General features: G+C 22.0%; 6 protein-coding genes across 6 annotated transcripts; all 6 read right to left on the reverse strand.

Annotated features, from left to right (window-relative positions):
• Positions 1 to 361: 361 nt before the first annotated feature.
• PY17X_1304500 (uncharacterized protein) lies at positions 362 to 1,045 on the reverse strand (the record flags this gene model as incomplete). The annotated part of the gene is made up of 1 exon (XM_721310.1): positions 362 to 1,045. The coding sequence occupies one exon, from the start codon at positions 1,043 to 1,045 to the stop codon at positions 362 to 364; it is 684 nt and encodes a 227-aa protein (XP_726403.1).
• A 995-nt stretch (positions 1,046 to 2,040) lies between these two features.
• PY17X_1304600 (ATP-dependent RNA helicase) lies at positions 2,041 to 4,851 on the reverse strand (the record flags this gene model as incomplete). The annotated part of the gene is made up of 1 exon (XM_721309.1): positions 2,041 to 4,851. One exon carries the CDS (start codon positions 4,849 to 4,851, stop codon positions 2,041 to 2,043), a length of 2,811 nt encoding a protein of 936 aa, XP_726402.1.
• Positions 4,852 to 5,494: 643 nt separating this feature from the next.
• On the reverse strand, positions 5,495 to 9,721 carry PY17X_1304700 (conserved Plasmodium protein, unknown function; the record flags this gene model as incomplete). The annotated part of the gene is made up of 1 exon (XM_721308.2): positions 5,495 to 9,721. One exon carries the CDS (start codon positions 9,719 to 9,721, stop codon positions 5,495 to 5,497), a length of 4,227 nt encoding a protein of 1,408 aa, XP_726401.2.
• A 398-nt stretch (positions 9,722 to 10,119) lies between these two features.
• Positions 10,120 to 10,524, reverse strand: PY17X_1304800 (mediator of RNA polymerase II transcription subunit 31, putative; the record flags this gene model as incomplete). The annotated part of the gene is made up of 1 exon (XM_721307.2): positions 10,120 to 10,524. The coding sequence occupies one exon, from the start codon at positions 10,522 to 10,524 to the stop codon at positions 10,120 to 10,122; it is 405 nt and encodes a 134-aa protein (XP_726400.2).
• A 1,564-nt stretch (positions 10,525 to 12,088) lies between these two features.
• On the reverse strand, positions 12,089 to 13,102 carry PY17X_1304900 (trailer hitch homolog, putative; the record flags this gene model as incomplete). The annotated part of the gene is made up of 1 exon (XM_721306.1): positions 12,089 to 13,102. One exon carries the CDS (start codon positions 13,100 to 13,102, stop codon positions 12,089 to 12,091), a length of 1,014 nt encoding a protein of 337 aa, XP_726399.1.
• A 2,916-nt stretch (positions 13,103 to 16,018) lies between these two features.
• Positions 16,019 to 17,137, reverse strand: PY17X_1305000 (proteasome subunit alpha type-1, putative; the record flags this gene model as incomplete). Its single annotated transcript, XM_022956990.1, has 3 exons — positions 16,019 to 16,648; positions 16,857 to 16,939; positions 17,089 to 17,137. 3 exons carry the CDS (start codon positions 17,135 to 17,137, stop codon positions 16,019 to 16,021), a joined length of 762 nt encoding a protein of 253 aa, XP_022813480.1.
• Between the last annotated feature and the right edge of the window lie 284 nt (positions 17,138 to 17,421).

Here is a 17,421-nt window from a genome sequence, read left to right on the forward strand (position 1 = left end):
GCTCTATTTTTGTGTGTCATAAAATGCATATTCTTATATTATATTAATATTTATTTTTTTCGTAAACTTTATTTAATATTATAAATTATATTAAATGCATATCAAATAAATATTAAGTCAAAAATTAAAAAAAAAAAAAAATGAATAAAACACAAATATACCATATAAAAAATATGTAGTTAAAAGTAATTATTTGTCTTTTTCATAGTCCTGCACATAAACACATTTATATTCCTATCATATAATATAATTTTTATTATGTAATTCTAATATCTATGTATTTCTTTAAAGCTCATTTTCCACGAGCTCAAAATTAGGTGTTGTTTTCATCACTATAATTAAATGTTCTCCCTTTAAAAATTCAAATAACTTGTATTTCTGTTTTTTTCTTTGGTGCAATTGCCCTCGAAAGGTGTTGATATTCCTCTGGTATATCAGAGTCAGACTCAAAAAAAATATATGATAAGGTAATTTTTTCTAAATTTTTTAATCGAGAATCATTTAAAATCTCAGGATCTATAAAAAATAAAACTGGCAAATCAATTTCTTCATTTGCATTTAGCATTTGTTCTTCAAAACAAAAACATTGAATTTTATTGAAATACAAACCAGCTTCATCTGGTAACACATGATATAATGCTATCCCAATAACGGGTTTGTCAAGTAAATTTTTAGCCTTATAAAATGCTAATACTGTTTCCCCGGGTTTCACAATAATACTTTTTTGCTCTGGTTTAAATGCCCAAGGCATATTAGATTGGCTTGTAAAATTTACTTCAATTAATCTATCTTTATTTACCTTTTTATTAAAAAGTTCACTTATATCAAACGTCTTTTGTGTAGTTCCTCCATAACCCGTTGATTGGCAAAACAATTGATACAATGGTACAAAGGCAAAAGATAAACCAAACATAAGCCCTGACATAGATAAAAATAAGTAGGGAGTTACAAACTTTTCCCTTTTGCTTGGTACAAAAAATATATTTTTTACATTATTTTTTCTTTTAATATTTAATCTACTAAAAAAAAATTTGAATTTATTCATTTTTCTATATGTTACATTATTCTCAAACGGAATGAGATATAAAGAAAAGGGCTTTAAAAAAATCCAAAAAACAAAATAAAAAAAGGTATGTTATTATGAACTAAACTTTAAGGTTTCAAATCTTTTATATTCATAATAATTTATAAGAAAAAAAATATATAAATAAAATATAAAAATTAAAAGTTAAAATTAATTTCTATAAAAATATTATAATGTGCACATTATATCGTTTTATAATAATAATATTTAATTTTGCGAGAAAAATACATAGCTTAGCTTATTTTACTAGTGTTACATAAATTTATATGTGCCCCCAAAATATGTTTGCCGATTATATAGCGACTTTACATTATTTTTATTATGACCCAATCAATTTTGCTTAATTACATCAATGTAGAAAAAAACTATATCTTTATTATTTATTATATATTGAATGTGTAGATTTTCATGTTACATATAAAAGTTTAATGGTAAACAATATACGAAACAACACTACACATTAACTAGTAATAATAAACAAACATCTTCATTCATTAAAATGGGGTAAAATATATATATCCCAAAAAACTAAACGAAAAAATAATACACAAAGAATATAAAAATGAGTAATATGCATCATTACTAATGCGCTATTAAACAAAAATGAAATATAAAAATTATAGCTATTTAATTGATAGACATTAAAAATATAAAATGTTCATACATATCTATATTAATGAGGATGAATCCTCTTTATAAAATATAATGTAGAAAATTACATTATTCACACAAAATAATTCCTATAAATATGTGTAGAATATATCCTACCCCCCACATAATATTGATTTATGGACTAAAAAACGATATACATATACCCACGTTAGATAACAGATTCTCAAGCGATTCAATGCCATTTTTTTGTTTATTGTATAAATATAAAAATCGACATACCATCCAATATATATAATAGGACGAAAATGTACAATGACACAGTTACAGATTCACGCGGTTCTTTATTATTTCAATTCCTGAATGGCTTGCATGTGCTTGTTGGAAAAATATCGAGGACATACACTTGTTAGCCACAATGCATCAATAATGGATGCATGTTTCATAAAAATTTCGGAATCATTGTTTGAGTGCAGGTCTATATATACAATGAATTTTCTTTCAGTATGATTTGACTCATTCAGAATAGATAAAGGATCAAGTGAAAATAGTATGTTTTCACTTTTTTTATTTAATAATTTATATTTATTATCATTTACTACTTTTGCAACATTATAATAAAAAGAAGATATTTTTGCTTTAAAGATATTTTCTACATTTTCGCATTTCTCCATTGGTATACCAAATTTTTGCAATATGTATTTTAATTTATTAAAAAAACGTTCAGCCTTTTTTAAGGATGTGTAATTTAAGAAGTTATCATGACAATATTTTTTTTTATTCTTTGCATTAACAAATGTTTGAAATATATTATAAAAACTTAAAATATCACTTTCTTCAGCCATTAAAGATAATCGCATAACTTTTAATCGTTTTATACTGCTACTATTATTGTTGTATACAAAAATCGGGTCATTAATTAACATACTAATAATAATGCAAACTTCGTAAACACATTTATGCTTTATACTATTTATTAAAAAAATGCTGTATTTAAATTTTAAAGGTAAATAACAAATTAATAAACTTAACTTTTTATCAATTATATTTCCATTAATATCCATTAGATTTAATATGTAAAACATTTCAAAACATTTTTTTAATGCTTTTATAGTTGGAGCAGTAACAAAATCAAATGAGCAAATATTATTTATTCCTAAAGTTTTTATATAAAATATTTTATAAAAAATATCCTTTTTTAATATTTCAGGTATATCATCATCATTTAACAAATCCATGTAATCATTCATCGTAATTAATCTAAAGCATATAGAATCCTTATAAGCTAATCTTCTGTCTTCACATTTGTTTTTATTACATAATATAGTATATTTATTTGTCATATTTAACTCATAATCATAAATTTCATCTTTCATAAAGCATGTATCAATTATATATTTCACATATTTTACTTTATGAAAACTAAATCCAATATCTTTAATAATCACTATTTTGTTTCTTACTTCTCGTGAATCATAGTTATATGTGTTATCATTTATTACTTCAATGTTATCAATGCCTAATGATTGAAGCCCTTTTTTAACAATATATATTTCGTATTCATTATTTAAAAATATAAGAATATTTTCATTGCTTCCTTTTTTTCTTTTATTATTTTCATATAAATTTTTTATTAACATAATGCTTGTTTGGAGATAATCTGAGCAACTTTCTTTTAGATAATGAATGTGCTTATCAAACTCTTCTTTTTGTTTATTTTTTTCTAAATAATTATTATCATCACAATAATAATTGTTAGATAATATGTGAAAGATGAATATGCTTATTGGATTTTTTATATTTTCTAACTTGATTGCTAATTCTTTCCATTCTTCTAATTTGTTACTCATTTCCTCATTTTCCTCATCTATATCGGCATTTCCTTTTGTAATTAATTCTTCTTCATAATTGTGCATCAGTGAGTGTTTGCTTTCATTTACAAAAAAACAATTTAGGACATTTTTTTTGTTTCGATCTCTGTTGCGTTCTTTATTTTTTCCAATTTTTATGTTTTTTTCACACACATTTTTTATGTTGGAACGATGAGTATGCATTATTTCATCACTACTTGATAATATATTCAATCCATTTTCAGACATTTCACTTGATAGAGTATTACTTCTACTTCGTGTTAATTTTTTTTTTTTATTTATTAAATAATTTAACTCTTTATTTTTTACACAATTTATTTCTTTCCTTTCTTCATTTTTTTTTTCAATCTGTTTTTTATATTTTAGTTTATCACGATTGTCCCAATATGCGTGTTCTTTAGAATAATTAACTGAGCTATTACTATTGCTTCGGTTTAAATTTTTCACATCTCCTTTGATTAAAATATTGTTTTCTTTATAACATCGGCTATCTTTTAATCCAAATTCGTTTCCCGTCCTTATAATATCAACTTTATCATTTTTTTCAAAGTTCTCAAAAGCTACATCACGCACTGTTTTATGTGCTTTATCCCTTTTGGGTTCAGTTACATTAATTTCCTTATCTTCTTTCAAATTGTTTGTACCTTTTATGTCGCTAATTTGATCATCTTTTTTTTTTTCGTATTCTTCTTCTGGTCCTATTGACGATTTTTTCCTTGGATTATTGACATGCACATTATTACACGCCTTGAAAAAGTTAAGAACATTTTCAATGAAATAATCTGAGAAAATAAAGATGCACAAATCGTTCCTTTTTGTAAGTATTTTTTTCAATAATGATAACAACAAATCCGTCTTTATTAGCCTTTTATGAATATTTGTTAAAATTATTATGTTAAATTCAATTAAAAGTGGATCAAATAATATTTTTTGTAACAACGTTGATTCATCAAAAACTGCAATTTTGTTACTTGTATTTTCATTGTTGTTTTCTTCCTCGTCATATTCATTTGAAAGATAAAAAAAATCCTTTGAATCTTCTTCAATTATATTATAACAATAGGTCAATATATTGTCATTAAATGCTACACATATTTTATTTCTATCATTTGAAATCTCCAATTTCTTTTCATATAAAATAAGTACTAATTTTATAAATTCATCAAATTCTAATCTTCCAATAATAAAGAACACATTATGAGTGTTTACTAAATTTATTATAGTTCTTTTGAAATTTTCGAATATAGATTTCTTTTCGTTTTTATTGTATATCACATAATTTTTCATGTTTAAGAGATATGCATAATATGGTACAAGTGTTATGCATCCAAATGTACATAAATAAGTCCAATATATATGTATTAAAAAATATCTAATTTAGTACTATCCTTCGCTTTGGTAGACCATAGCCTTTTCTTCTTATCCCATTTCAATATTTCATAATTCTTTATATGTATTTTTTAATACATTTTATTAATAAACTAAATCTTTCAATATATGTGTGCTACGTTTATGGTAACTTAATAATATGAATTATATAGAATTAAATAAATTTGTTTTCAAATTAAAGAAAATACTCAAAATCAGAGAAGCAAATAAAAAAAAATATTTATAAAAAAAAACTGAAAGCATTTATATAAAAAATAATGAGCGTATTTATATAGAATAATCAGGGGAATGTTTCCCCAATGTGAATATTTATATAAACAAATTTTCGAAACGATGAATTCGTTATTTTAAAACAAAAAATACAATATTAAATAATTATTCAAATAAATGCCTAATATATTTCTTTCTATTTTTAATTTTCATTATTTATACATAAAATATACTAGGAGGCTAAGATGATATAATACAATTAAAAAAAGAGAGAAAAAATTTAAGTGTTTCCTTTTCCACTAGCTTAGCATTCTTTCCAAATGTTTACCAACTATAATGAAAAAATATGTTGTAATTGTTTTTTCACAAGAGACGCTATAATATTCATTCCTTCCAAATTATTATTTATTTTCTTGGTGCTTAAAATTTGGTTATATACATTGTCAAAAACATAATTTGACTCATTTATTATACAATTTTGTTTTTCCTTATCGAGAATTTTTAAAAAAAAAATAACTTTTTCCATAGGTATTACCATAATATTTATTTTATAATTTTTATATAAATATAGTTTTTGAGCCATTATATCCATACTTTTTTCATAACTGTCTTCAAAAAAGGGGCTATTCATATCAATATAATTATTTTTTATGTAAAACGAACTTGGGTTATTTACTTTGTCATCATCATTACTATTACTTTTCATTACTAATGAGTTTCCGACATTATTTCTATTATTAGAATAGTTTTCCCCATCGACTGTGTAATTCAAATCACCACTTTTTATTTCCTTAACACATTTATCGCCATTTAATTGAAACGTATTCATATTATCGTTTTCAACGATATTGGAAATGCACTTTTTTTTGTTATTGCCACTATTTTCCGAAATTCCATTTTTTGTAAATAATATTGCAAATTTCAACTGTGGAAAATATATATGCAAAACAAATAAATCATTAATCTCATAATTTTTAAAATAAACATTAGGTACATTATTAAACTTCATTTTTGTTATATTTAATTTGTCTATTACTTCATAAAATTTAATAAGTTCATAACTATGAGCACATTTTTTTTGCTGGAGAAAAAATATGTGTTTTATATATTTCAATATATCAACTATGGGTGCCCCACTTATTTTTTCTAATACATGAGGTGTATTGAATATTTTATTCGATATTTCGTTTTTTTCTTTTAAATTGTTTTCCATATGTTCCTTATAATTATTTTTAATTCCTTTAACACAATGTGATGCATTTCCCAAATCATATTTTTTCATAATATTATTATATGAATGAGTCTCCTTTTCATTCTCTAATTGAATACTGGTATCTTTATATTTTTCTGTATTTATTCGTTTTTTTATAACTTTTAAAAATATAAATGGATAATATAACTCCAAAAAAATCAAACAATAATAAAAAAGTACTTGATTTTTTACATTTTTTAAAATTCTATCAATATCCTCAAAAAATATATTAAATAAAGTAATTACTAAAAATTCATCCAGTTTTTCATGCTTATATGTGCATAAGCATAGCAATATATCTAAAGAAAAAATGGAAGTGTCAACTATTTTTATATTATTTTTTATAGTATCTATTAATGCTGCCAAAAAATCCAAATGGAAAATTCGCGACATCCATATACTTCTAAACGATAGCGATAATTCTTTTTTTGAAAAATAGCAGTTTCGAATAATTCTATAAAACAGATCGGTGTATATTTCACTGATAAGAATGACATTTTTCTTTGTATTAATATTGAAAAAAATTAAATCCAATATTTGGCTTGTTCTTAATAATTCCAATTTTATTCCCATATTTTTGACATAATCCAAATTCACACTAAATTCGTTTATAATACCGTTTTGATATGTCAATTCAACGTCTTTATTAATATTACTATCCCCTATCCTCTCAATTCCATTGGAAGCAAACGATTTAGTATCCCCTTTATTCTTTATTTGTTCATACATTTTATAACTTTTATCAATTAAAACTGTCTTATTATTCTTAATCATAAATGAATAATTGCTATTTTTATGTAAAACATTAAGAATGTCTTTTGAAACAAAAAATATATTATTTTGATTATGATCCAAATAGTTCATGTTAATGGTAGTAAAAATTAATTGATATAGAGGATTAAAATATATTTTATTGCAATATTCATAAAGTTTAAACTTATTTATAATATTAATTAATTTAAATACATGATTTAAGCTAATTGATGTTGTATCATTAGTGTAACTTATGAGGTTATTATGTTTTAATTTTCTAAAAAAATGCAAAATCATAATAACAAATATTTTCCGCTTTTTCTTGGGTATTAAATATTCAATGTTCTTAATTAAATCAAGGGTTTCCATATATGTTAATGAATTTATTACTTTTTTATAATGTTTTAAAAATATTTCACAAAACAATTTATTACTAGCATTAAACCTTAATTTGTTTAATAACAAAAATATTTGGCAAAAAATTGTTGGTGTTATTTTATTAAAATTTAATATAACTAATTTTCTTAATAAAATCTTTTTAATAACTTTATTATAACTTATCAAATCAGACAAAACAAATATACTTTTGATACTAGCTTCCAATGTATTATTTTCAAAATATCCTTCTATTCTTTTTCGTAAATAAAATATTAACTGTTTGTTATACCAATTGTAAATCGATTTTTGTAAATCCATTCCCTTTATAACAAAGCTACTTTTAAATAAAGACAAAAAGAATAACACATTTTTTACTTGATATATTTTAAAAAATGTAGAATTCAGCCATATGCTATAAAACAATATATTTATATTGTATATATTCATATATCTAGTCACATAAATTATTTGAAGATATTTAAGAATTGAATCACAATCTTCTAAAATAAAATAATGTGTCATGTTTTCAAAAAGTGATATTACATTATTGTGCGTATTCTTATAAACATTTAGTAAAAGATCTTCATAAAAGAATTGATTCTTAATTATTTTATTTTCATTATCATTTAATTCTTTACTATTACTATTATGCTTATCCTTACAACCATTAATCACATTTATTACATTATTTCCATTGCCATTTTTAATAACAGTTTCATCATCATATTCATTATTCAAAAAAATCACATTTTTCATGTTTTTTTTTTTTTCATGCATATAGTAATTATTTGAATTGTTATTTATTATAATATACTTTTCTATTGATACACTATTTAATAATGAGAGCAAATATCTTATTTTTTTTTCTCCACCATTTTTTCCCTCAAAAATTTGCTCACATAATAATCCTACACAATCAAGTAAATGATATGCTTGCTTATTCATTTTTGATAAAAATAATGTATTATTACCAATAATTTTATTTAATAAAAATAAAAAATTAAAATATAAACAAATAAAATAATCATTATGTTTATGCATCAATGTATCATGATTCCTTCCACGCGTGTGTCTAGTAATTGCATTCGTAAATCCATTACCAATTTTATCACCATCCTCGTTTCTTAACGTTCTTATATTATCGTTTCCTTCTTTATTTCCAAAATTTGTTTCACAAACAATTTGAATGAATTTATTTATATTCGTTTTCCTAAAATACAACATATATAATTCACATAAATCCAGCAACTCATGATAACATTTTTTATCTGTTATTATACTTAACAATTTTAAAGCTACATTATTATTATTTTTTGTAATTTCAAAAATATCTTCATCAGATATATTTGCATGATAAAGTTTTTCAGATTTCTGTTTTTTCTGGTTATAAAGAATTAAACTATCTTCGAATAAATTTAACTTTATATATAAATAACAATATTTCAATAATAAGTTTAAATCAAAATAATTAACATATTGAAAGAAATAATTAAAGAAATATATTACAAACTTATTAAGACAAAAATATAATTTAAAAGAGGACGATGTAATGTTATATATGTTTAAATTTTTATCCATAAATATCAAAAATTTGTTTATTATTTCTAAATTATTCACTATAAGTTCATGATTTTTATAAAAAACGTTGTTATTTAAATTAGGGTCTAAAAAACCATTTTCTATGTTTGATTCAATATTCATTTTAATTGGAATTTTATTTTGTCTCTTTAAATTTTCAATAGAAAAATATAATAAATCATAAAAATTATTAAATTTTTTAATCAACTCTTCTTCTTTTTTTTCGATTTCTCTTATCCTTGCTACTTTGCTATTATCATCATAAATCTTTTCATTTTCTAATATTTTTTTTATGTCTTCATCTTCCATATAACATTTTAACATTTCGTCACTTAGTTCATTTTTTTGTAATCGAATATTTTCATAAATATTTTTTAATATGTGTTTTTTTTCATTCCTTGTATAATAATTTGGGCTCCCTTTCAGTTTGTGCTTCATTTGATTTTTATAGTTCAAATATTTGCCATTTTCACCACTTACAATTTTTATACAGTCACCACGATTTCCACTATTTTCATTGGAATAATACTTGGGCCATTTACAATGAATACCATTTGCGTAACACACTTTTATAATACCATTATTCCTTATTTTCATTTCTGAATTTAAATTGAATCCTTAAAATTTATATCCTAAAACAAATAAATATATAAATACCATTAGTGAATGAAATGCCATATATCAAACATAATTATAAACTCACAAAATAATATATATAATGAAAATCATGAAACATAAGAATGAAAAAAAAAAAAAAAAAGTATATTTCAAAGCTACATAAGCCATAGTATACATGCACATAGTTACTAGTTGTATATAATTTCCACATTCATCATTCTACAATTGTATTTCTGTTTTCTGTTTCTTCTTCACAATCTTATTCTAAATAGTTCAACCAAAGTTTCTTAAATAAATGTGTAAATTTTTCCTTTTCATGTTTTAGAGAACCATATATAATAAGTTCCCATGTATTATAATATATATAATTTTATTCCCTATGTTTGATAATTGAAGTATAGCCAGTGTAATTTTAAGTAATATATAAAAGTATTAAACGAATTTGAGGCGCTAAAATACTCATCTACGTTTTTGTCATTTAGTATTTCTAAAACATATAAACATATAGGGAATTTAATGTAAAAAATATATGGTTTACTTCTCCAGTAATTCAAATATTTTAAATAATTCAAAAATTTTTTATCATTAAAATATTTATTATCATACAAATACTTTATATATTCTATATTACTTAATGATTGAACAAATTCTAATTCAGTTTCAAACCTCAACTTATTTTCAAATAACCCTTCTCTATAATTTTTATGTAAAATATATAATTTTTTATTTTCTTCAGTCTTTAATTTTTCGATCTTATTATCTTCCATTTTCGAAAGCATCATGGTAATTTTATTATCGTAAATATAATTGAATCATTGATTTGTATATATTTTTTTTACAATACAAATTAAAAAAACAAAAAGAACATATATATTTTTTTGGAATATAGCATCATAAATTTCTCTTTATTGCCCCTACATGCAATTCTGTGAAAAAAAAATATATATATACAATTTTATATGTATCACTTTCATACATATATATTAACGTATTTCATATATTCGTTTCTTCGTAAAAAAATATATTTGAAAATTTTCATATAAATTCGATTTCTTAACTAAAACCAACTGAATTTCATTGAAATAATGGAAATTTCCACCACATCCTTATTATATTTTATTACGTATTTAAATATATATACACATTTTTAAGTTACGTAAAAAGCACACTTCGTTTCTTTACATTGAAACATTTTTATTATTTAAATATAAAAACAAATTATATATTTATTGAAAACGAACAAATGAAAAAAGTATAAAATAAATAAAACTGTATAAAATTCATTTTGGCAAGTTGCCCCATAGATGTGTTATCCATATAAATTTTATTACACATCAACATTTTGAAGCCTATTCAGTTTCATTTTTCTTAACATATTTATCACTTACTAATTTTAAAAGAATAACTAAATGCCTTATATATATATTTATTTAGGTAGCATAAAATAAGTTTTGAATAATACCAAAACCTTGTTATAACCACGAAGAAAAATAAAAAATATTTAATCAAATAAAAATTAGCTTACTCCGAAAACACATTATGTCTTGACGAAAAAAATTAAAATTTATATAAAATTAATTTTATTAAAGCTTTGTAAAGTGTGTAACATATTCATATATGTAAAAGAAAAAAAATTGCTTATCATAATAAAGGAATATCCAAGAAAAAATTCATATTATGTATGAAAATGAAATTATAAATATGTAATATGCATATGGGTTATGTTCACGTTTTATGTAATTTTAAAATGCAAGATTCACTAAATCCTATAAAAAATATAATATAAAACAATGTGCACACATTTTTATATATATTGTTTACTATTAATTTTGCTGCTTCCTTTTTTGATTGCATTTATTTCTGCAGTTGCTACTGCAATTCTTAAAATATATGAACAGTAAAAAAGTCGCCGAGCGAAAAATAATACATATATGCAAACATTTATGCATAACAAAATAAAATTCATTTTTAACATTTAAAAAAACGAAAAAGAAATAGACGAAAATAATTTTATAGAACTTAAAAAATTTTGTGTATGCTTGAATTTTCTCTTTCTTCAAAGTGAATACATATAATATGCGCTAATTTTTTGTGATGTATCATCTTTAGTCTTTAATTATATATTTAAAGGGGGGTTCATCAAAAAGGTATAAATTTAATATATACATATAATATGTAATTCAATATTTGTATATAGATACAATTCCATTTGTAAACATTTAAAAATTGAATTATACTGTTTTTTTTTTTGGGGCACATATTTATTTTTTATGACTCTGAAAAGGAAAGTGTTTAATTAATATAAACGAATAAAATGAAAATGAATTAGTAGATAATATATATATATTAATAGGCTGGATATCTGTTAAATGGATTTTGGTTTCTGTTATAATAATTATAATTAAAGTTTCCCATCATTTTATTATTCTTAGCATTTCTTCCTTTATTTCTGTTATTATTTCTATTATGCATATTAGTCCTATAATGTGCAGCCGCTATACCAAAAGTATCAACATCTAGCATCCTTAATTTTTCTCTGTCCACCTTTTCATCTTTTCCTTGTTGTTTATCTAATGTTTCACAACTAATATTATCAAAAAAACTAGACTTTTTATCATATCCTCCTACCTGTATGTTACTATTTGCAGTTAATACATCTTTGCTTTTTTCATCTATTATATTCGTTTTGTCAAATTTTAAATTATTTGAGCTAAAATCAAAATCTGGACTAAATTTACTTTTTAATACTGGATTTGGCTGTGATTCCAATTCTCCAATAACATATGGTTGTCTATCATAATTTCGATAATTTTTATATTTAAAATTATTATAATGCCTATTGTTATTATGATTATTATTGTAGTTTGGATTGCCATTCATATTACCATTTCCAATATTACCATTATAATAATAATTATAATTATGCCTATTATAATATCTTCTATTATTTAAATTCATATTTCTTTCATTTTGTGGGATCATATTATTTTGAACATTTAGTGGTTTATTAATATTGTTTACATTATTGTTATAATTTAAATTATCCCCTATATTATTTTTCGTTGATGGCGCAATATTCATTGATACTATTGCTGGATCATCAGGTATCGTTTTAGCGGCTTCACTTACTGTAACATCTTTTATATCTTTCCCTCGAAATATTATAAAATCATATACTTCATTTGATGCAGGAATATCAGGCTGTCTTCTACCTTCTGTGCCATATGATCTAACATTTTGCAATGCAACAGTAGATTCATGGGTGTTTATGGTATACAAAATTCCTTCATATCTAATTTCTGAGTTTGAAATTAAAGAAATTTTACTTCCTATATATGGTAATGTTGATACAGAAGACATTTTTACCCCTTATCAATTTATTTTAAACAAAAAATATATATATATATCAAAAACGTAAAATAATAATATATATATAAAAGTTTATACCCTAAATTGCTAATAACCCTATATATTATGTGAGCTGGAAACGATTATACATATATGTTAATGGTTATATATGTTAACGAAAATTATACTAAATATAATATGCTTACAAATGTGTATTTTAATATGTACTGGAATATTTCTCTAAATATATAAAATTATGCCTATGTACATTATTATGATAATACGCTTTAATATGTGTATTTCACTGCGCTCGTTTTACTATACACATCACGCATATTATATATGTATACATATGCATGTATAGTATATATATTTAAACACAAAATGTAAAGAATAAAAAATAAAATAATATTATCGATATTTGAATGAATGTTTCATAACATTTTAAAAAGGAATTTACTCTCTTTTTATGGAAAGAATAAGCATAAAAAAAAGGCCATGCATTGTTAAAAACTCTAAGCAAATAAAAATGTTATATGCATATGATATAATTTAGTATAAAGTATAACATTAAGCATCAATTAAAAGTATATAGTATAATATCATACATATATATATATATATATATATATATATATATATATATATATATATATTGCAGGTGATAGGAAATGTTTAAATAGTAAAATAATGAATGAAAAAAATGTAGTATAATATTTCAATCAAAACTTAAATGAAAAACCGCTAATTTATACCAAAATTAAATAATAATATATATATTTTACATACATAGCTAATGCATATAATAAATATATAATTAAATAATTATATACGTGGATAAATATACATAATATATATTAAGTAAACGTAAACAAAACAAAATGGAATAAATAATAAATTGTTTTATGGATTAGTAATGTATTTTTCCAGTTATAATATTTTTCAAAAGGAAATAATTATATTTTTATCATAATATAATATTTATGAAGGGTCTAAAATATACTTTATTATTTGTTTTTTTTATGTACACAAATTGATATATCAAACACATCAAACATTAAATTGTTTTACATATGATAATTTATAGATGTATTCTAGTATATATTAATTTTTATATTTATTATTTCTTATAATGAAGGATATTCGAAGATATTAAATCTACATTCTGGCTTTAAAATGTCATAAAGAATATATAGATTGATCAAATATAATATATATGAAATTCTACACTTATAAAATATAACACGAATATACAATATATATATCACATATATGTATGTACACATTATAAATATACAAAAAATATTGATCAATAAACTCTAAAATTTAATACCAGCACACCTATATAAATTTTATTACAAAAATTAATAACCTATTCAGAACAATATAAAATTTTTTAGTTACAATTTTTTTCAAGCTATTTATGTGGAATGTGTATAATGAAGGGGATAATTTTATAAATACTTATATATGTATACATAAAACGTTATATATAACTGAATATGTCAAAAAACTATATCACATTGCCTAAATGCAAATATGTATATATATTATATATATTTATGTAATGCTAATGTGTGTGTATGATAATTAGAAGCATAATTATACTAATAAAAACGAGCATTTATATTTATATATATAAAAAAAACACTGTAGGTATTTTAATATATTAAGCGGTATTTTAATCTAAGGTCAATAATAGATTTTCTACGTTAATATATTATTCAGTATAAGCTTAAATAATAATATATATGTTATGCATAATCCACATAAATTGTTTGTTCTACTGTGAAAACGGATTTTAAAAAATTATAAATTCCATTTATGATTGTATTATGTAGAAAGCTATATAGATTTATTTATACACGTATTTATAGTGTCTACCTATTCAATCACACAAGAAGTATTCATTTATTATTTTATATTTAAATTATATGGATATTAAAATTAAAAAAAAAATTCATACACAAGCAAGCACTTGTGCATATATGGGGATATTGTTAAAATATTATGTATATATTTTTTTTAATTGAAATAAATAAAATAATGAAAAAATCACTATAAAATAAATAGTTTATATATGTTTCTTTGGCTTATTAAAAACGTAGCCCTTTTTTTTATAGATAAAACTGCTTTTTATATTATGAACATAATGCAAATAAATACACACATGGACGCGTATATATGTAAATATTTAGTCATATAAATAAAAAAGAAAGGCGTTATGTATGTACAAAAAACGAAATTATTTTTATATGTTTTGATCATTTTCGTGAACTTTTTTTTTGTTTCCTCTTTTCCTCATTTTATAATCCTATAAGATCTTAAGGGCGTATTTTTTTTTATACCATATAGAACTTTTTTAAAACGCTGTTGAGCAAGCATTTTACAAATATTCTATTATTGACATTTTAACCTATGTGCGCATATATGTATATATATAATATTTATACATATATTCGGATACGAATATATTAAATAATTATTCTCGAGTAAATTACTTCCATTACTCATAAAGAATACAGCTATATTTTAGCATGATTAAACAGATAGCATAAAGTTATATATTATATACATGTATTTTAAAAAAATCACGCAGCATGAAAACTGCAACACGTATATATATATATAAACTTTAATAATGTGAATAATTTATTGAAAAAAATACTAAATTAACTTTAATAAAAGTTTATGCATATAAGTACATATATATGGACGTTTTTTTTGGAAATATATAATCATACATGTATATGTAACACTTAAAAATTATAACTATATAACATACATGTATTCATTTTAATTTCCATATAATTTTTATTTTATTAAAAAGTCACACATGTGGCTTAGTTTGCTTGAATTTATATAAATTCTATGAATTATAAAAAAAAATATTAAATAACATTGGTCGATATAACTTCCACGTCTTTATTAGTTTCCAATGTTTTCAGCATTTTCCTGACTATCTTCAGTCCTTTTTTCACTATTTACCTTTGTCAAATAATCAATCAATTTGACATATGGCATTTCTTCCCATGGTTTATCCTTTCCAACAATAGCTAGAGATGTGTTATCAGCAGTTAGTTCGGTTTCACTAGAAAGAGAGCATTTCAAAGCTTTTAAACAGTGTATAATCAAATCATCTAATGAGGATTCCTCAAATAAATGTAAATTCTTTTCTAAATAAGTTTTTGATGCATGAGATCGAGCACCAAAAGATATTGCCTCATATTCAAAATAAGATCCATTTGATTTTGTTTCAAAAATATGTGGTTCATTAAAATACCCAGATATTATCAATCCAACACCAAAAGCTCTTTTACTACTTTTTTGGGTATTTTTTTGATATTTGTCTGCTACTTTTTTAACTAATTTTTCTATATTAATATTTTCATCAAATAAAAATTTATGAGTTAAGCATTCATTTCTCATATATTTGGTCAATACTTTCGCATCTGAAGTTATCCCACTCATTGTTACACCTATATAGTCATCTATTTTAAATAGCTTTTCTTGATGATAGGAAAGTTTACTAATACATTTCTTCAAACCACAAACTACCTGTAATAAAAAAAATTATTTATTGTGTTTTTTTTTACTTTATAAGCATGGAAAGTACGATTCTTTTATGCATTTTCCATATAATTTAACGTCATTTTCGTCATATTATTTTAATCATTCTTCCAATTTTCTTATGAATGTTTATATATTTATAAAAAACAGTTCACTTTCAAAGAAACTATACATATATATAGGTGTATATTTTAACCACAAACTCCTTAGATTTTATAGCCACTGCACAGGTTCCTTGTTTCGTTGCTTCATTTGCATATTCTACTTGGTATAACCTCCCTGAAAAACATTTAAATACGTTCATATTTAGATGAATACAATAATGTTATCATTTATGAACATCACATTGTTAAAAATTCAAAACTTTTTTTGTGATTTTTATTTTTTATGTATTCACATTTTATTCTATATATTTTTATAGATATTACCTTCAGGAGAATAAATAATATTGTCTGTATCATACAAATTTCTATACATTTTACTAAATTTCCAAATTATATCTCTTCTTTTTTAATTTCTTTCTCTTTTTCGGTTTATTTTATAAATGTTCTCTTTAATTTTCTGCAGTTTTTCACAAAAATTAATATTTAATAAAATGTAAAAAAATATATAAATATATGTTTCTAGCTAAAAATGTGAAAAACAATAATTAAATAATAAAAAATAATTTACATCATTTTCTTATAATAAAATTTACAATTTTTTGCAAATTTTTCTACCTTAAAAATGTAATTATATTATTCAAAAATAATTATTATTTT

The sequence above is a fragment of the Plasmodium yoelii genome, assembly GCF_900002385.2.
Source record: "Plasmodium yoelii strain 17X genome assembly, chromosome: 13".
NCBI lineage: Eukaryota > Apicomplexa > Aconoidasida > Haemosporida > Plasmodiidae > Plasmodium > Plasmodium yoelii.